The 21,782-nt window shown below is 36.4% G+C and overlaps 1 protein-coding gene and 1 pseudogene across 1 annotated transcript; one reads left to right on the forward strand and one right to left on the reverse strand.

The window, feature by feature from the left end:
* Nucleotides 1-10,631: 10,631 nt before the first annotated feature.
* Nucleotides 10,632-11,591, reverse strand: LOC141541372 (olfactory receptor 10T2-like). Its single transcript, XM_074265511.1, has one exon. It carries the CDS (start codon nucleotides 11,574-11,576, stop codon nucleotides 10,632-10,634), a length of 945 nt encoding a protein of 314 aa, XP_074121612.1. The 5' UTR covers nucleotides 11,577-11,591.
* A 7,023-nt stretch (nucleotides 11,592-18,614) lies between these two features.
* The window catches only part of LOC141540836 (olfactory receptor 10K2-like), a 30,885-nt pseudogene continuing 27,717 nt past the window's right edge, over nucleotides 18,615-21,782 (forward strand).

The raw sequence follows: 21,782 nt of genomic DNA on the forward strand, positions 1-21,782 counted from the left end.
ATTATTTACTTTGTTGGAGATCTCTCCCAAAATGGAGAAATAAATATTTGCAATGTAAAAACAAAACTCATTGTTAGAACCGGTGGGAGAACAAGTTCTATTTTGATAGATGTGATAACTTGGCTACAAAGATAAGGAAATGGGGGGAGTCAAACTGATGAGGTCAGAGGTAGCAGTTCCTAGTTCAAAATAAACATATGACAAATTCACAGTGGCCATTCTCTTTGTCAAAGGTAAGTTTATTTAGGAGAAGAAATTACAAACAAAATAGAGAAGTAAAATATTTCTTTACAGAGGATCTCTGTGCCACCAGAAAGGGAATCCTCAGAACTCCCTACCCTTGCGCTGAATCCAAAGAGGCTGCAGGGAACCTCTATTTGACTCTTTGAACCCTGAACCTGCTATTAGACATCACTTAATTCCCTGACCATCAGAAACCCTAATTTCATTTGGGTATCCCAAATCTAAACCTCATTGATTTATTATTATGGGGATTGGAAGTAATATTAAAGTCTGGTTAAGAAAATAGGTGAGGATAAAAAGAAGAGGGCACTGAAAAAGAGTATTCCAGTGGGCAGAAGCTCCTTGTGGTGCCAAGCATGATGCTGGAATGTTTGGAATCTCTGCAAAGAGAAGATTTTAGTTTGGCTCCTTTTTAAATGAGAGATTTAGCTAAAGGGGGCCTGTAGGTGGAGTCCCAAGTTGGCTCAGATCTGATGGGGGATGGGACAAGCCTGGATCTCCTATTGGAATTCAAAGGGGTACTTTTGACCAGGATTTGTGAATCAACAGTGCAGGCTTCCTGAACTGATAATGCATTAGCCAGGAGGGCTGGGAGTAATCTGAATTACAAATGATTCTGAAATGAATTACAAATTCCTTAAAGAAACTACACATTCCTTTTCTTAAAGGGACCACAACCTACTTTATATCTTTAGATAGGTCTGGGACCTGGTATGCTAGGTGCATTCCATTTGACTCCTCCTGGATTCCTCCCTGTGAGCTACCAAATCTTTCCTTGGTACTTCCCCTCTTCCCCTAAGAAACCCCCAAGGTTGTATTTCCCCTCTAATAGATGTGCTCACAATGAAGACTTTTGTTGAATCTTTTCAGGACTAAGTCCACTGTGAGGGACACTCTCCCTCATAGTGTTTTCCCTTTAATGACATCTTTCTCCTTACTATACCTAACTGTGTTTAGGCTGCTAAACTCTTCTGTGGATTTAATCTGTCAGTTAATGGTATACCAGGTATATTCTTTTAATGGATTCTTCCAAACTTGTTTCCTCGGTAAATTTTTTGCTCTCCCAAATCTATTTAACATTTACCACTCCTGGTTCTTATTTTACTTCTCCATTTTGTCTGTAATTTCTTCTCCTAAATAAATTTACCTTTGACAAAGAGAATGGCCACTGTGAATTTGTCATATATTTATTTTGAACTAGGAATTGCTACCTCTGACCTCATTAGTTTGACTTCCCCCATTTCCTTATCTTTGTAGCCAAGTTATAACATCTATGGAAATAGAACTTATTCTCCATCCTATTAAAATCATTGTTACAAGTATGCATAGTCAAGCAAAACAAATTTCCTCATGCATTGTGTACAGATATCTATCTACTCTATATTTGAGAAATAATGCCTTATTCACTATCTTGCCCTGTAGACCTAACCTATTCCACTGATCAATTAGTCTGTTTCTTAGCCAATACCAAATGGTTTTGGTGACTGTTGCTTTATAATACAGTTCTAGATCAGGTACAGCTAGACCACCTTCATTTAATTTTTTTTTTCATTAGTTCCCTTGAAATTCTCGACCTTTTGTTCCATATGATTTCTGTTGTTATTTTTTTCTAGGTCATTAAAATAGTTTCTTGGGAGTCTGATTGGTATGGCACTGAATAAATAGATTAATTTAGGGAGTATTGTCATCTTAATTATATTTGCTCGGCCTATCCATGAGCACTCAATGTCTTTCCAATTATGTAAATCTGACTTTATTTTTGTGGCAAGTGTTTTGTAATTTTGCTCATATAATTCCTGACTCTCCTTTGGTAGATATATTCCCAAATATTTTATACTATTAACAGTTATTTTGAATGGGATTTCTCTTTGTATCTCTTGCTCTTGGATTGTGTTGGTAATGTATAAAAATGCTGAGGACTTATGTGGATTTAAAAATAGCAATCTAGTGTTTGACAAACCCAAAGATCCCCACTTTTGGGATAAGAATTCATTGGGAAAACTGGAAATTAGTACGGCAGAAACTAGACATGGACCCACATTTAACACCACATATTAAGATAAGATCAAAATGGGTCCAAGATACATAGGATAGTTTACCTCTCAGACTTGTGGAGGAGAAAGGAATTTGTGTCCAAAGGAGAATTAGAGATCATTATTGATCACAAAATAGAAAATTTTGATTACATCAAATTAAAAAGTTTCTGCACAAACAAAACTAATGCAAACAAGATTAGAAGGGAAGTAACAAATTGGGAAAACATTTTTGCAGTTAAAGGTTCTGATAAAGGCCTCATCTCCAAAATATACAGAGAATTGACTTTAATTTATAAGAAATCAAGCCATTCTCCAATTGATAAATGGTCAAAGGATATGAACAGAAATTTTCAGATGATGAAATTAAAACTATTTCCACTCATATGAAAGAGTGTTCCAAATCACTATTGATCAGAGAAATGCAAATTAAGACAACTCTGAGATATCATTACACACCTGTCAGATTGGCTAAGATGACAGGAACAAATAATGATGAATGTTGGAGGGGCTGTGGGAAAACTGGGACACTGATGCATTGTTGGTGGAGTTGTGAAAGAATCCAACCATTCTGGAGAGCAATCTGGAATTATGCCCAAAAAGTTATCAAAATGTGCATACCCTTTGACCCAGCCATACTACTACTGGGCTTATATCCTAAGGAAATACTAAAGAAGGGAAAGGGACCTGTATGTGCCAAAATGTTTGTGGAAGCCCTTTTTGTAGTGGCTGGAAACTGGAAAATGAATGGATGCCCATCAATTGGAGAATGGTTGGGTAAATTATGGTATATGAATGTTATGGAATATTATTGTTTTGTAAGAAATGACCAACAGGAGGAATACAGAGAGGCTTGGAGAGACTTACATGAACTGATGCTGAGTGAAACGAGTAGAACTAGGAGATCATTATACACTTCAACAATGATACTGTATGAGGATGTATTCTGATGGAAGTGGATATCTTCAACATAGAGAAGAGCTAATCCAATTTCACTTGATCCATGATGGACAGAAAAAGCTACACCCAGAAAAGGAACACTGGATAATGAGTGTAAACTGTGAGCATTGTTTTTTTTTTTTTTTTTTTTTTTTTTTTTTTTTTGTTGTTGTTGTTGTTGTTTTTGTTTTGTTTTGTTTTGTTTTTCTTCCCAGATTATTTTTACCTTCCAAATACAATTCTTCCTTTGCAACAACAACAACAACAAAATTCGGTTCTGCACATATATATTGTACCAAGTATATACTATAAGATATTTAATATGTATGGGAATGCCTGCCATCCAAGGGAGGGGGTGGAAGGAAGGAGGGGAAAAATTCGGAACAGAAGGGAGTACAAGGGATAATGTTGTAAAAAAATTACCTATGCATACATATGTACTGTCAAAAAAATGTTATAATTATAAAATTAATTAAAAAAAGAGAAATAATGCCTTAATCAGATAAATTTGCTATAAAATCTCTTTCATGGTTATGATTATTGTATATTTCTCTCCATCTCATTTCTTCTCTCTCTTCCTTTCTATTCTTTTCCTCTTCTATCAGGCTTCTTCCCCTTGTTGTGCCACAGTTCACTTTTATTTTCCTGACATAATTTCCCTAACTGTCCTGACTCAATTTCCCTAAATTGTTCTGCCTCAGTTCCTAATTGTTCTATTCAATCTTGCAACACTACCTCTTCCTCCTAATCCCATGATCTGGATAAGGAGAAAGACCTTCTATCTTAGACATCATCAGAACATCCAGTGCCTCTCACCATTCTGTAACCCCAATTTATCAGAATGTCTCCCCCCACCCTGTCAGAACTGGATTGATATCCCTGTTCCTACTCTCAGTGCTCTACTCCTCCCCTGCCTTGCTCTACCCCCATAGCTGAGCCACATATATATATATATATATATATATGTATATATATATATATATATGTATATATATATATATGCATATATATATATATATACATATATATATATATATATATATATATATATATATATGTGTGTGTGTGTGTGTGTGTGTGTGTGTGTGTGTGTATGTTTGAGAACTCACTTTGGTTGCTGGATTCTTGGAGATGATAGTCTCATTCAGCTCTGGGACCAAACCATGAATCCATTTGGTTCCAGTAAATCTCTCTCTTTCAAATAAAATATTAAAAACTATCTAATCTTTATCTTGCCTCAGTTTCTCTGGCATTACACCCTTCTCCTGTATCAGGCCCTTATCTGCAGGTGCTCTGCCCAAACGAACATATATTTTGATAACTGAAACCTTACAAGATATCTTGAAGTGCATTAGGTTTCTTTCTTAAAGACCATATCTTTAAGGAAATCACTCTGACTCTCTTTAATTGTTCAACTATAAATCTCAGCAAAGTCCAGATCATTGCTTGGACCAGATTGTTCAGGATGTATATAAATATAAAAATAGTAACTGCCATGCTCCTCTTTGAGAACAAAAAAAAAAAATTCCAGGATTGTGAATAAGAAGGCAGCTGTTTTGGAATTTTATCAGTCAGATTGTAGGTGGGAAAAATACAATTTTAAGTCAAAGAAAACAGAATCAAATAATTACAAATGGTTGTTTTATATTCTATTCTCTTTTAGAATATAGAGATTCCCAGGAGTATTATTGCAGTTTTAAGTTTTAGTTAAGAATTTTGGAGCATCCTCTATGTCATGTATTTTTGTCAGGTTTCTTTCTTTCTTTTTTTTTCAGGGGAGGAGGGAATATATGGGAAATAAAATTCTTATCAAGGAGACATTATATAATCTGGAAGTGTGATGGGTAATTCTGGGGCATGTCCCCTCTTTGCCATTTGTTTTACTCTTTTATTTTTCTCGAGACTCAACTTTAGACTTCTTTCTATATTATTATGCAGCACTTCTCACCCTGGAAGATCACCCCACACCAGGACTTCTGATTAGTCAGTTCCTGCTGGAACATTCATTTTAAAGAGTGTCCAGGCTAGTATATGCATTCCTTCATTCCTCTCTGGCCTCCACATCTTCTCTCCCCATTCCCTTGTTTTTCAATTTCCTTTTATGTTTTGTCTCTCTTCCTCTTCTCCCCCTCCCAAGAATATAAACTCCTTGAGGGTAGGGATTGTCTGTATTTGAATGAGTATTTTGAGATACAAGAATTTTAAAAGCAGTCTGGGTTTTGACTCCATAGATTAGCTATATCCCAGTGCTAAATGGGGAATATAGATCCAGCCCATGATGCTCAAGAGCATTCAAGAACAACAAACCATCAGATACCATTTTCAAAGAGGACCAATGACATCACAAGATGATGTTTTGGCGCATGTACAAATTAGATTTATGTGAAGTAAAGTTACACAAAGTTATCAATCTCACTTTCTCTTCCAGGTTCATTGAAGTCCAGTCACAAGACTAAAGTCAGGACTAGTGGCAACGGCACAGGATGTGGAAGATGACTGGTGTCTTCAATATCTGACCAAGTTCTAAGCCTTCAACAGCATTTGCTTTACCAAAATGCTTCCATATCCCATATGCATGTGTTCCATATTTTCAGCCCCTGCTATGCTCAGAAAACTAATTCATATTCACCAGATCAACTTGCCACATGGATATACACATCTAAAATTATAGTTTTATTCTTTTGCATGTAGATTTGTGTCAGTATATACAATTCAGGCTTCTCTCAACCAACCTCTCACTTATTTCCTATTCATTCTAACAGCATCTCTTGAACATCTTATGAGAAAGTCAGCAATAAGGCAACAAACATTTATTAATTATTTACTACATACCAGGCACTGTGATAAGTGATGAGGTCAGTTTGCAATTCCTAGTTCAAAATAAACATGTGACAAATTCACAACAGCCATTCTCTTTGCCAAATGGATATTTATTTAGGAGAAAAGGTTATAGATAAAATGAAGAAGGAAAACAGGCATCAGGAATGGTAAACATGGAATAGATTTGGGAGAACAATAAAGTTACCAAGGAAAGGAGTTTGGAAGAATCCATTAAAGGAAAATGTCTGAGTACACCATTGTTTGCCAGGTTAAATCCATAGAGGAGTTTAGCAGATTAACTAGAATTAGCTATAGTAAGGAGAAAGGTGCTTAAGGCAGGGAGATCAATTGCAATTGCATTACAATTAACTGGTAAGAAATGATGAGGGCTTGAAATAAGGTGGTAAGTGAATAGAGAGATATAGTTGAGTGTGGGAAATATTGTAGAGTCAGAAATAATACAATCTGGCAACTTAATGATTATGTAGAGTGGAGAGTGAGGAGTATGGGTGCCATGTTTACAAACATGAGAGACCTGAAGAATTGTGGCAACTTTGAGGAAGAAGAATAGGTTTAGGGGAAGAGATGTTTTATTTTAGACATATGGAGTTTGAGATTCTCTGGGACACATAGTTTGAAATGTCTACCACATAGTTGGTGATGTGGGCTTAAAGCTAAGGAGAATAACTAAAGATACACCTAAATTCATGAAAGATGATGATATCACTAAGAGAGACAATGTTGAGAGACATTGGGAGTTACAGCAGAATCTTGCAAAAGAGCCACAATCAGAAGGCGTGATCTGCGGACGAACAGGCAAAGGATATAAAAAAAAGCTATTAGACATGTACGGCCTAACACCACACTCTCCTCCACAGAGGAGAATATTCAAGAGGGAAAGTCAGTAATAGCATAAGAAAAAAAATAGGTTGAGAAAGATGTAAATGGAAAGAAATCATTGGATTTGGCAATTAAGATATCATTTGTAATTTGGGAGTGGGGAAAAGTTTCAGTCAAATGATGAAAAAAGAATTCAGGATGGCATGACTGGCTTATGTAAAATGATAGAAAAGGACCAGGATATAGGGAGAAGTTGAAGAAGGAAAAGCAGAAAGAGAAGGGGGCAGGAGGAGAAGGAAGAAGAGGAGGAGAAGGAGAGGGAGAGAGAGAGAGAGAGAGAGAGAGAGAGAGAGAGAGAGAGAGAGAGAGAGAGAGAGAGAGAGAGACAGAGAGAGAGAGACAGAGAGAGAGACAGAGACAGAGAGAGAGACAGAGACAGAGAGAGAGAGAGACAGAGAGACAGAGAGAGAGAGACAGAGAGAGAGAGACAGAGAGAGAGACAGAGACAGAGAGAGACAGAGACAGAGAGAAAGAGAGAGAGAGAAAGAGAGAGAAAGAGAAAGACAGAGAGACAGAGAGACAGAGAGAAACAGAGTTAGAAACAGAGACAGAGAGACAAAGAGAGTGATATATACGCAAGGAAGTGAGAGTTCATGTTGAATGGCCTCAATTTTCTTATAAGAGGTGAGATTTTTTTTTAACTGAGAGCAAAAGAGAAGCTGGAGGTGTGGAAATTATGAAGAGAGGAGAGAAAGCTTGGATAAGCTTTTGTGGGGAATGAGATGTGATCTTCCTTTGGTAGAAGGAAAAATACAAGGATTGCCTTACGTAGTGAGGTCTCAATTAAAGTTGGATACTTAAATTTATAATGTCCTCCAGCACCATTCAGCAGCATATGAACAGGAGCAAAAGAAAATTGTGGTAACACTCAAAGTATAAAACAAGGAGGCAAGAAACATGAGAATACAAGATGCTTTAGAATTGAAATGAGTAATTATAAAGGCAAGATTGAAGAAGGGAGGTAAATGAAGTCAAAATAGAGATAATGACTTGAGAAAATAATGAAGGTTGAAGGGATTATAGTTTTGATGAAGGCGAATAATGAGTTTAGGACAGATTAAGCATATGGGAAAATGGTGTGATAAAAGATTATGGTCAAATAGAGGAATGACAGAAAGTTTAATTAAGAAAGAAAAATACTTGTTGGCAATATTGTGTTCTGATCCCTATTCTATGTCTAATACAATACTGAAGGGTTAAAAAAAATCTGTATTAAAACCATGCTTCAATATACTCCATCCTCTCCAGATACAGATCCCAAGGTACCTAAAAGTAATTCAGGAAGCTTGAAAACAAAGAAGAGCTACCAGTAAGAGGACCAAAAACAATTGTAAGGAGGTTTATTGGCATCTCTGCCAAAGTCCTAAAAATTGTTTTTACATTCTTCTTTCATAAAAGGCCACAGTTATGTCCCAATTAATCTATTTGGGATGAGAGAAATCGAGCAAAGTTAACAACAATTGCCCCAGATTTGTACCACAACTCGGGATTGTGGTACAATTCCTTACAAGAATTTTGGCTGATATTATGGTTACAGAGGCAGGGGAAGAGCTATTAACTTATACTATAAAAAAATAAGACAAAAGGGAAAACCACAAGAACAAAAAAAATTCTAAGTGAAAAAAGTATATATTTCTATGTGCATTCAGATTTCATAGTTCTTTCCCTGGATGTGGATAGCATTTTCTATCTATGATTTTTGGAATTGTCTATTAAATTATCTATTATGATATTAAATTATCTTATATGATAAGAAAAGAAAAGGAAAATGTTGGAGGGAATATGGAAAATTTGGAGTAATTAAAACAGTATTGATAGAGTCATGAACTGATCTAAGGATTCTTGAGAGCAATTTGGAATAATGTCCAAAGTGTTATAAAGCTGTATAAATCTTTTGATCTAGCAATACTACTGCTAGATCTATATCCTAAAGATAGAAAAAAAAAATAAAAGAAAAACCTATATGTACAAAAATATGTATAGCAGTTCTCTTTGTGGTGGAAAAGAACTGGAAATTGAGAGAATACTCATCAGTTGGGGAATGGCTCAACAAGTTTGATAGATATATGGTTGTGATGGAATACCCTTATTGCTATAGAACACAATAACAGGATGCTTTCAGAAAAATAATCGGAAAACTTATATGAAGTGATATAAACTGAAGTGAGAAAAACCAAAAAAAATTGTGTATATAGTAACAGCAACACTACTATGATCAACTGGGGATGATATAGCTATTCTCATCAATACAATGATTTAAGACAATTTCAAAAGTCTTATGGTGAAAAAAAACTATCTACTCCAGACAAAGAACTGATCGAGTCTAAATGCAGATTAAAGCATAGTTTTAGAAACTTTCTTTCTTTTTCTTTTTTTTTTTTTTTGGTCTGTATTTCCTTTTACTATAGGACCAATATGGATATAGTTTTGTTATAACTTGTATAAAATTTCTTGCTCTCTTGAGGAGGGAAGGTTAGGAGGAAAGGGGATAATTTGGAACTCAAAATATATAAAAAACTGTTAAAATTATTTTTACATATGATTGGGAAAACATAAAAATTTTGACATAAAAAATAAACTAATTGACCATGTTGACCATGCAAGTGATGTTCAAGAAATTATTCAGGGTAGTGATATTCAATTTCACTTTTTGATTCTTTTCTTTTCTCAGAGATTAATTGTAGCTTTTATCTTATATGAAATTCCAAATGGATTATGAAGAAATACTGAAATAATTTTGTATGTGAACATCCAGATATTCATATATGTTTCCACCAGATAACAACTCATGTTTATTTAGCATTTTTTGGAGTTATAATATTTTCTACACATTCTTCTTTTGTGTCTCCTAGCCATCTTGTTGGACAAGAAATGTTAAATGACTGGTCCGTGGTACCACAAGAAGAAAGTGGGTTAGGAGTCTGCTGATTCTAGTCTAATATCCTTTTCAGACCATCTCTTGCAGCAGAAATGCCCTAGTAGTCAATAAATCATTTGAATTATAATCTCAAAAAAAAAGACTAGATTCATAGAATCCTAGAGTTGAAAATAGCTTTAGAGATCATCTAGGTCAGTCTTTTGCCCAATACAAAAAAATCCCCCTTTAATATACCTGACTTATTTAGCCCCTGCTTGGGGTAGTCAGGTGGTGTAGAGGCAACTATAAGTGATGGTACAGTGGATAGACTGCCAAGCTTTGAGTCAAAAAGACTTATCTTCCTAAATTAAAATCTGGCTCAAATCAGACATTTACTCTCTGTGTGACTATAGGCAAGTCACTTAATCCTGTTTGCCTTAGCTTCCTCATCTGTATAATGAGCTGGAAAAGGAAATGGCAAAATTGTCTTTGCCAAACCCCTTCCCCCCCAAAAAAAAGAATTAAATGGGATCACAAGGAAACATTTGACAATTGAAAAATGACTGAACAACAAATAAATGGGCATTTTCAGTGATGATGAGCTCATTGTTTCAAAAGGTCACCCATTCCATTTTAAAATATAGAAATTGTTAGAAAGTTTATCCAAAGCTTCACTTTTAGCATGTAGTCCAAGTCTAAGAACTTCATGGTGGGCACACAGATAACCATGGATTAGACTTTTTGAGACATCTTGAAGAAGTATGAAAGATGGTCCACATGCAGGACTATAGACTTCCCATTTCCCATATAGTCTGAAGCTTCACTGATTCCCCATCTAGTTATATGCTTTTGGGAAATGAGTATCTGGTTAGGACCTTAGTTAAGGCTGTTTTTACTTCTTTATTCCTCAGAGTATAGACAAGGGGATTGAGCATTGGGGTAATCACAGTGTAGGTCACTGCCACCAGTCGGTCCTTGTCTGAGGAATAGAGGGATGTAGGGCGCAGGTAGATGAAAGAAGCACAGCCATAATGGACAATGACCACAGTGAGGTGGGAGATGCAAGTGGCAAATGCCTTTCGTTGCCCCTCAGCTGATGAGATCTTGAGGATGGTAGAGACAATGAAAACATAGGAGATGAATATCAGCACAAAGGGGACCAATAACACCAAAATACTGAGAAAGAAGATGACCATCTCTTTCATCTTTGTGTCAGTACAGGCAAGCTTGATGACAGGAGAGACATCACAGAAGAAGTGGTTGACTCGGTTTGATGCACAGAAAGGCAGGCTGAACACGAGAATGCTGACAACTACAGAGATCATGAAACCACAGAAGGCACAGGTCAATACCAACTGGATACATGTTGCTCGGCTAATAATGAGCATGTAGTTGAGAGGATTGCAGATGGCAACATAGCGATCATAACCCATCACAGCAATTAGAAAGCAATTGGTACAAGCCAAGCCTATAAAAAAGTAGAGCTGGGCTGCACAACCAGTGAAAGAAATAGTTTTGTCAGTAGAGAGCAGATTTGTCAGCATCTTGGGGATGATGATCAAGGTATAACAGGTTTCAGATAATGAAAGGACGAAAAGAAAGAAGTACATTGGGGTATGGAGGGTGCGGTCTAGGCGAATGACAGTCATGATAGTGACATTGGCCATTAAGGTGGACAGGTAGACCAGTAGGAAGATGACGAAGAGCAGAATCTGCAGGTCTCCCAGACTGGAGAAGCCCACAAGGACGAATTCAGTGATTACACTCTGGTTCTGTCTCTTCATTGATCACAGAAGAGAAGCTAGAACAACCTAGAAGCAGATAAAATTTACGTGAGTTGCAGTTTGTGTAAAAGAAATATGTCCCAAATAAAGTGGATTTATATCTTTGTCCCCAATCCAAATATTCCATGAATTTGCACCTTCTTCTAGTATTCAATTTCAGTTAAGTTGATCAAGAATACAAGCATAAATTGTGTTGTCATCCTTATTATTGATAACTACTAGAGCAATTTGTAGCAAGACTGATCCAATAATTATGATCAATCCAAAACAAATTTTTTGTGTCTTGTTCTCTTTCTTCTCCTCTTCCTCCTCCTTTTCATTCTTTTTCTCCTTTCTTTTCTTCTTTTTCCTCCTTTTATTCATCCTCCTCCCCCTCCTCCTCTTCCTCCTCCTCCTTTCCCCTCCTCCTCCTCCTCCTCTTCCTCCTCCTCCTCCCCCCTCCTCCCTCCTCCTCCTCCTCCTCTTCCTCTTCTTCCTCCTCCTCCTCCTCTTCCTCTTCCTCCTCCTCCTCCTCCTCCTCCTCCTCATTCTTCTTCTTCTTCTTCTTCTTCTTCTTCTTCTTCTTCTTCTTCTTCTTCTTCTTCTTCTTCTTCTTCTTCTTCTTCTTCTTCTTCTTCTTCTTCTTCTTCTTCTTCTTCTTCTTATGTAACTATATGATATCCTTTGCATATCAGCCTAGAGAAGCTAGAGGTTCAGTGGAAAAAGTGCTGAGCCTGAATCACCTTTCTAAGCTTAAATTTGACCTACCTCAGATACTTAATAGCTGTGTGATACTGGGCAATTCACTTAACAATATTTGTCTCAGTTTCCTCATCTGTAAAATGAGCTGGAGAAGGAAATGGTAAACTCCTCCAATATCTTTGCCAAAAAAACACCAAATGGGATCAGAAAGAGTTGGATATGACCAAAATAACTGAATAATATTTGAACTGAATAAGGCTATCCTTAAACTTAGATCTTTCTGAAATAGATAAGAACCATATATGACAAAATAATATTAGTACAGATTGTACTCAAGATTTTCTGTAACTGAACTTGAAGAGGTGGGGGAGTATACTTTGTATTTGGATAAATATAGATTCATAGATTCAATTCATTAAAAATTCATTTCATTAAAAATGCCATATATAGAAGATAGAAAAAAGATCTAATAGTGGAGGAAGAATGCAAAGGAGCAACAGACTTGTAAGAAGGTCAGAATGAATTGAAGCTGTAATTAAATCTAAACACATCAGAATTATAAACATCAGAACTATCTTTAATAGCCACATTAGAGGCAACATAAAGATCAAAGACTTGAGGGAAGGCATTACAAGGAGAGGATGAAATAATGATAAAGAACATAAGAACAACTAGTTAACTTTTACTTTGCTCTTGAGTTTTCTACCATGGAAATAATTTTTGAAAAACAATTTGGTAAAAGAGCAGTGAAATTCAAGTTATGTAAGAAGAGAATGAGAGGATATCTAGTCATTGTCAATGAATTAAAACCATCAGGATTAAAAATGATGTGGTTTTAGAGCTATCAGTAATTTTAATAAAATCATGGAAAATGGGAATGGTACTAGAGGATCAGAGCTGAGCAAATCAAAAAAAAAAAAAAAAAAAGGAAAAAGGTTGTTTCTTACAAGAATAGTTTGTGGACACTTAGAAAGGGAAGTAGTGGCTTCTATAATCCAGCATAGGGTTGTCAAGAACAAATCATAGTTCTAATAGAATTTCCTTTTATGACAAAGTTACTGTATTGTTGATCAGGGGAATAACCGACATAGTTAAGCTGTATTTCAGGAAGATATTTGACAAAATATTTCATGATATCATTGTGGAGAAGTTTGAAGACATTTGTATTGGATGACAATTCATAATTAGACAGAACTGAATTGGGATGAAAGAGTGGTAATTACTAGATTGAAGTCAACCTGAGGAGTTATAAATAAAATTCCCATGGTCTGACTTAAGCTCTTTTGTTCAGGCTTTTTATTAGTGACTTGAATGTAGGTAGAGGTAGAATGCTTATCAATTATGTAGGTGATAACAACTAAAAGAAATAGGCATAGTTAAATACTTTGGAAGACAGAAGTGGGATCCTAAGAGATATTGACAGCTATGGTTAAGAACTGAATTTGATAAGATGAAATTTAATGACTTTAAATATTTAATATATCTATATTTATCTATCTAATGAAAAAGTACAGATTGCAGGAACCATTTTAGTTTCTGTTTAATTATCTCCTACTCTTTGTGTGTGTGTGTGTGTGTGTGTGTGTGTGTGTGTTTCTGCAAAGAAACTATAGACATTTGCTAATTCTTTCTCCAGCTCACTTTACAGATAAGGAAACTGAGGCAAACAGAGTTAAGTGACTTGCAAAGTATCACACAGCTAGAAAGTGTCTGAGTCTATATTTGAACTCAGATTTTCCTGCCTTTAGGCCTGGCACTTTATCTTCCATGCCACTTAGTTCCCCCGAAAGAGCTCTAGCCACTAAAAAGACCAATGTGAAAACATACTTAAAATTCAGAATGACTTAAAACTGTAACAAGATAGCTAAAGAAAACCATTTGAACAAGAAGGCTCTGGCTGCAGTAAGAGAAACACTGTGGATAGAATGAGGACCAACAGAGTCTTTTTGCTCTGCTTTCAAACAGCATTTGGAGCACTTTTTTTTCACTGATGGGCTCTATATTTAAGAAGGTCTTTCGTAAGCAGTGGACTTGATAATCACCTTAAAGGAAGCTTGGCTTGAAATTCAAATGGGCTGCTTTATTCCAAGAGCAGTCATTGAAGAAAGCAGCAGACAACAATCCATAGAGGTAAAATGGAAGACATTTGCCAACATTTTCATAGCAATCTATTTTGTGATCAGTGACTGAGAAACCATTGCATTTGCACTTCAACACCTTGTCCTGAAAGTTCTTTGGGAAGAAAGCAAAAATGATAGGTATATGGATGTGAAAATTCTATATAAATGATAGAAACACATAATATTTTGGAATATGAAATTGGGAGGAGTGGCTGAAAATAAGAATAATAAAATAACACATATAGAGCTAATATAAGCTAGATTTGATACAATATTTAAAACATGGAGGGATGGCTTTTCACAATATCTCATGATGGGGATGCCAACAGATTGGATGCACTGTGGACGATATTTGTATCTACAAGTGGAGATCAGTAACTAAAAACTCATGTGCCAACCTTTTCATCTTTAGCAAGTATTCAAGCAAATGATGTATACACATATTCCAAGTATACTTGATAAAAATGAGATGGGAACAGACAGATAGTTGCAACGGGTTTTATACAGCAGACAACATCACTACACTTATATGAAGGATTTAAAAAGTGAAAACAAAACAATCCCATTACGTTTATTGTTAGCTGAGTTTTAAAAAAGCACTTCGGGGGAGTCAGTGACTTCTGGGACTGAGACTGCAGAGTCCCTGGGCCAGCAAGGGGTGGCAATGGTGGTGACATCAGTGATTCTGAGTCCAGTGGCAGCCTGACTCTAGTACCCAGGATTCAGCCTTTGACTGCTGCCCAAATGGGTACTACTCTATCACTTTAGCTTTCATGGAGCAGAAGTTGTGCTCAATCTGGGACAGGAGCACCCAGTGTCATGTCCATTTAGAAGGAACCTGAGCCAGGAATGATTATTGTGCCTGATCTTCTTCACATCACTTCTTAACATCTTGATATCCACCAGGGATCAATTTGATGACATTGGGTAATAATTTTAACTTCTTCCACAACAGGATAATCTACCTGAGTATCTTCTCTGTGCTTATTTCCATTTAGAAACTAAAAGCCAAAAACCTCTATCCCATCCACCTCGGATGGGATTTGGTTGTTGTTTGCAACCTTCTTGCCATCCAGATACCAAGAACCATTTTGGTCCTAAGCCTAAGGCCAATCTCCAAGTACTGATATAGGAGAGCCAGCAGCATGGTTCTCTGGCAAAAACTGAAGGACATTTCTAACGGGCTGGGGAGAGAACACTGAATGCTGAAACTCCTAGGGGGCTTCCCCAGAAGTCTATGGGGAACCAGGAGGAAGACTGAGGTAAAGAAAGTGGGGGAGGGGGAAGAGAGGAGAATGTGACATGACTTATTCAGCTAGTTGCTTGGATGTCTTTCAGTCTTGAAGTTGTGCCTTCCCTTGCTTAGACCGGGGTTTCTTAACTTTTTTTTCCACTGGCAACATGTTTACCCTTCCCCATCCAAGAAGTTTTTATGTGATCCCAGGTATATAAACTAGTTGTTGAAATCAACCATTTACTGATAACAAATCATAATTTCATGATCCTTGCATTCAGTTATGACACAGTTTAAGAAGTGAGAGCTCAGCCCATCCTAGTGTTACTACCTGGACCTCATTTCTCATTTCTCATAATTTCATTTTGTTTAATTTATAGTCACTGTAAAAGACAGACCAAAAGAACAGTAGTAGAGTTTGTGCTATTATTCAGGAAGCTATACTTAGCACCCAAGCACCTTTCCCTTCTGCCTCTTTCCCACTTCCCTCTACTGTCATCAGGTAGAAATTTGATTAAGACCAACAAAAAGTCTTTGTAAATCTAGCACAGAGGTAGTAAAAACTGAAAATAGTTTTTTTTTCTCACCATCACTGATTCTCATGGGAAAATATTCAATATTGGCAAGTCTCTGTCTTTTTGGGATTAAACACATTATGAGGGAACAGTTCCTTTTGATTTCTCGCTGAAACAAGGACATTCTTTCTTTGGAGTGATAAGGGAATTGATATTTTTTGAGGAGTGGAGGATTGTGCAGCTAGTCTGCTTGATGTTTGCTCTATAATCTATGGTTCTCTTACAGCTTCACAATACTTAGAGGACTTGGGGGAAGCAGTGGTGGCCAGTAGCAGAGGGGAAACAAGACTAAGACTGGAGGACTCTGTTCTAGGTTGTGCACTATTCTAAGTATTAACTCTGCAGGAGAACAATCAGAGGAGAATTCATCTCTTAGCTAGATGCTAGCAAGGCTAGCTCTCATTTTCCCTAGCTTTATTTAGCTGCAAGCATTCTTCTGGATGGTTACTTCAGAAAGACATGCTTTGGACACTTATAGTGCTGAGCATCTTTCCTCCTCCCATTTTGGGCTGTATTCTAAGCTCCTGCAGGATAGAGAGCAGGGCCTGGGATCAGGATGATTCATCTTTCTATTTAGTCTTAGACATTTACAAGCTAGATGACTCTAAAAAGTCATTTAACTCCATTTGCCTCAGTTTTATCATCTGCAAAATGAATGGAGGGAGACATGGCAAAGCACTCTAGTGTCTTTGCCTAGAAAACCCCAAATGAGATAATAAAGTTATATACCTCTCAAAAATGACTGAGCAACATTAAAAAAAGATTCCTACTATATTACATTTTCTTTTAGAGTCTTCATCTATATAGCTATGTAGGTAACCTTAAGTTTTGGTTAGCATCCTAGCTACTTGTGAAAGAGAGTGACTGGATTCCAAAGTCAGAATTCAAAGGGCTTCTGCCTCGTGAGTTAGCTGACATATATTTTAGCTCTGAGGTACAAGAGTAAACTAGAATTTCATTTAGCTTAAATACCATTGTGTGATGGAGCTTTTTGGGCAACAGGGGGAGAATTCTTTGGAAAGGGAAAACAAACAGGATAAACTGGGATTGTGAAGTAATAAGAGAAACATAGGTAGTTTTGAGACAAGATCAGTTGTTATTTCACTCAAAATAAATATCAAGACTATTAATTTACCAAGTTGTATACCTCTGGGATAAGCACTAGATTCAAGCCTCCAATTCCCTCAATTGTAACAGACACAGAGTTGTGGATGAGTGTTCTTGCTCTATAGATGCAGTGTAATTTTTCTGCCATTTAAATGTTTTTACTTCTTTCTTTCTTTATTTTAATGTTTTTTACCTCTAAACTACAATCCTCTCTCTTATTCTGCCATGAGCAGAGAACTTCTGATATTGTGGTCCAATTTCTGTGATATTATCTTGAATTGAGAAAATATATGCAGAGAAGTCAATCAAAGAGACCATTATATTTGATTGTACGCAAATAATCTTTGCTTGCAATAGTTTCTTTTTTGGTATAAAAGGAGGCATTCAACTTTGTAGGAGAGCAAAACAAAGCTTTAAACGTCTTCTCCATTAAAAGTTTAATTAATATAAAGATTATGCAATATTCTTTGATAAATACCAACTACAGAGGCAATGCTAGTTAATGATGCTCTGTTTGTTAACAATAGTCAAAGGCATTAAAAATATATGCTCACCAAAGATGTTTTTCACAGCCCTGAAGAATGCTTTCTTTAGGTCCAAGTATAAGAAGAGGTTTCCGTGGACTATGAAATTCTCCAAAGCTATTATTTATATTTAATATTATGCTGAATGGTGCAAACTCCAGAAAATGACAATGAGATCTATGACTACTCAAAAGAGATTGACCTATAAATCAGGAAAAAGTTACATGTTAATTGATGTTTAGATGATACCGTGCATTAGGATGACCAGTCCATTCAGTTGGTATATATTGCAATTGGGATAGATATGTAAGATGATGATGTTGAAAATGATGATTATACTATGACATTTATGTGGTGACACATTATAAAACATATTACATATTGTCCTTTGTTTTGTCCTCACAGCAATCTTGTGATAGTGTCGTTACTTATTTTAACTCTAAATTACAAATAATTAAATTCAGACTCAGAGATTTTAATTGATTTTCCCATGGTTCCAAAGCTAGTAAGTATCAGAGGCAAGTTCTTCCTGCACACTGGTGTTTCTAAACCTATCCTACTCTATAAGGATAGAGAAATAATGAGTTTGTCATAAAATTGAATGGGAGGGAGAGAAGAGGATGGATTGCATTTGGGAAATGGCATAAAACTCTTAATAACCCTAAGTTGCTCAGTAGTACAAAGGACCACTTTTAAACAAAAATGTTTTCCTAGTGTTGGAAAATGGCAACTGTTAGAATGCTATAGAATTAATATTGTGGATAACCCAAAAGGCAATGGAAAGACACAGGGTGATCATGAACAGGCTGAAGTATATTTCCAGTGATAACCTAGGCCCAAGAAGAGATGTAAAGGATATTACTGAGGAAATGGATGATGAAAAAGGAGGTGGACTGGTCATGGATTGAAAAATGTGTAGCCCAGTAGCTTCTTTATCCTTCTTAAAATGAAAAAAAAAATAACTAGAGGAAATCTTTCAGCACATTGGCTAGATAGTCTTTGTGGGCCCTTCTAGAAGAAGATGGATAAGGATTAAAGAGGATGAAAAAGGCATGGATAGATCTGGCTTCTCACTAATCCCACAGCCACAAGACCACAGATCCATTGCAATATTTGAAACTGGAACAATGATCATGATGTCATCTGTCAGTAAGTTAAAGGAACTAGGAATGCTAACACAGAAAAGAGAAGACTCAGAGGATATAAAATAGATACTTTTAAGTATTTGAACGTCTGTTCATATGGTAGAAGAATTACAATTGTTGGCCTCAGAGAGGAGGACTAGGAGCGATGGTGAGGAATATTAGATATTCAATAGTGAGAGAATAGCCTTAAGACCTAGAGAGATAGTATATATATATATATATGCATACATTTATGTGTATATAATATATCCATAAACACATGAATGTTTTATATATATATATAATGTATACATGTATAGTACTCATATGAATATTATAATGGATATACATGCATATACATATGTATATATAAAATATATCAAATAGATTTAAAGATATAAATGTATATAATTTAAGGTTTGCAAAGCACTTAACAATTATCTTATTTTACCTTCACAATAACTCTGGCAGGTAGGTAGTATTATTATCTCCATTTTTCTGATTATGAAACTGAGTTAAGCAGAATTTAAGGAAAATTAGATTGCCTAGGGTCACCCAGCTAGTTAAAGTCTGAGGCTGGATTTAAACTAAGGATTTCCTGACTCCAGAGCTAGTACTTTACCCACCACACCATAGAGATTATATCATAGTATAGAGAGTGTTCTTGCTGAAATATGAGGTATACTAACTTCTTTCTGAGGTTCCTTCTATTAATAAGAAGGAAATAGAATATTATTACTGAAAGGGTATTTAGAGATCATGTAGTCCAACCTTTTCCCATCTCCCATATTAGATATTTAATAGTGTTAGAATAGTCTTAAGACCCAGAGAATTTCTATTACTGAATGGTTTTGAAAGTAGATTTGATGAACACATTAATTGTAATAATATCTGGAAAAGCTAATACATAATGCTCTCTCTCTCTCTTTCTCTCTCTCTGTATACACACACACACACACACACACACACACACACACACATATATATATATATATATATATATATATATATAGGCACATACATACTTATAAATTATGTGAGCTTGGAAGGTTATTTAACCTCCACTTGACTCAGTTTCCTTCTTCTGTGTTAAATAATGGGGTGGGCTCTGTGCTTTCTAAGCATCCTATAGTTCCAAATCCATGATTCCAAGAACAGTTCAATTTCACTCAAAGAATTTCAGTTTAAATTATAGGCATTTTGGAAACCCCTGGGATGCTCAACACAGAATCAAACAATTTTTGTTCCATTGATTTTTCTCTAAATCTTTTGTTCCCATGCAAACAGGAGTAAAAACCAAAGCAAAGCTAAAGGCACTGCCAATATCAGATCATTTTGCTTGGCACCCTACCCCATACCAGCTCTCTGCACATTTCAGCCTATTATTATATTGCCCTTAGCCCTGTTATATCAAGGGAAGTCTGTTGTTTTGTTTGCAGACCTACAAATAAAATGCCAACATGGGGTCGATAGACTCCACATGTACCTTTCAACATTGGAGGAGATTTTAGATTTATAGACTCATATTGACTTGGAGTTAGAAGGGACCTGGGAGATTAGCTGCTCCAAGTGCTCACTTCATTTAATACTATCCCTGGCAGGTGGTCATCAGACCTTTACTCAAACACTCTCCAGGACATCAGAGGTTCTTAGAAATGCTTGTAGATTGATCCAAGCTTTGGGAAGCTCCCAACTTTGTCAGCAAATATAAAACCACAATTATCTTCTGCTTCTTGTCTCACATAATCTCAGAGTAAAGAGACTTCAGAAACCATCCTCTGTGAACTATGCTGAACAGAGGTTACTTATTCAACATCCACCAATACTTGAAGGCAGAAATACACACAGAGAAAGAGAGAGAGACAGAGAGAGAGAGACAGAGAGAGAGAGAGAGAGAGAGAGAGAGAGAGAGAGAGAGAGAGAGAGAGAGAGAGAGAGAGAGAGACAGAGACAGAGAAAAAGAGAGAGAGAGACAGAGAGAGGGGGGGAAGGGAGAGAGAGACAGAGAGAGAGACAGAGAAAGAGAGACAGAGAGAAAGACAGAGAGAGAGACAGAGAGACACAGAGAAAAAGAGAGAGAGACAGAGAGAAAGGGGGGGAAGGGAGAGAGAGAGAGAGAGAGAGAGAGAGAGAGAGAGAGAGAGAGAGAGAGAGAGAGAAAGGAGAGAAATTGAAGAGGGAAATAGGGAAATGGGGAAGATACATAGACAGAGACAGAAAGAAATAGGGAGAGGACAGAGATACACAGAGGGAGACATAGAGAGAGACAGGGAGAGAGAGAGACAGAGAGAGACAGAGAGAGACAGAGAGAGACAGAGAGAGAGAGAGAGAGAGAGAGAGAGAGAGAGAGAGAGAGAGAGAGAGAGAGACAGAGAGAGAGAGAGAAAAGAGAGGAAAAAGAGGGAGAGAAAGTGACAGAGAAATAGAGAATCTCTGATTCTTCTAGCTTTCATTGTTATTCTCCATGTGGCCCCCTACTGTCCATGCTCATAACATTGACCCCTTATTTCTTAGAATTCCTAGTTTATTTCAAAGCTTAGTTCAAGGGTCATCTTTAATGAGGACTTTCTTTTTCCCTCAAGTTAATAGTGCCCTCCTATTCATCCCTTAATTACTTTGCCTCTACTATTTTTGTACTGACTTATTTGTATATATGTTATTCCTGAAAAATTTAATTTCCTGCAGGTCAGGGATTATGTTGGTTTCGCCTTTTTCTTTCCAGCATATAGCATAGAGATCAGACAGACATAGGAGGTGCTTAATAAATAGTGGCTAAATAAGTGAATATTACCTGATCTCCATTCTCCTCATTTACCTGTCTGCCTTCCTCAGTACTTCTTT

This window comes from Sminthopsis crassicaudata, chromosome 4 (assembly GCF_048593235.1).
Source record: "Sminthopsis crassicaudata isolate SCR6 chromosome 4, ASM4859323v1, whole genome shotgun sequence".
Classification (NCBI taxonomy): domain Eukaryota; kingdom Metazoa; phylum Chordata; class Mammalia; order Dasyuromorphia; family Dasyuridae; genus Sminthopsis; species Sminthopsis crassicaudata.

What these genes read in the sequence shown, in the direction of transcription:
- LOC141541372 (XM_074265511.1), bottom strand. Translation starts at nt 11,576, where the DNA reads ATGAAGAGACAGAACCAGAGTGTAATCACTGAATTCGTCCTTGTGGGC.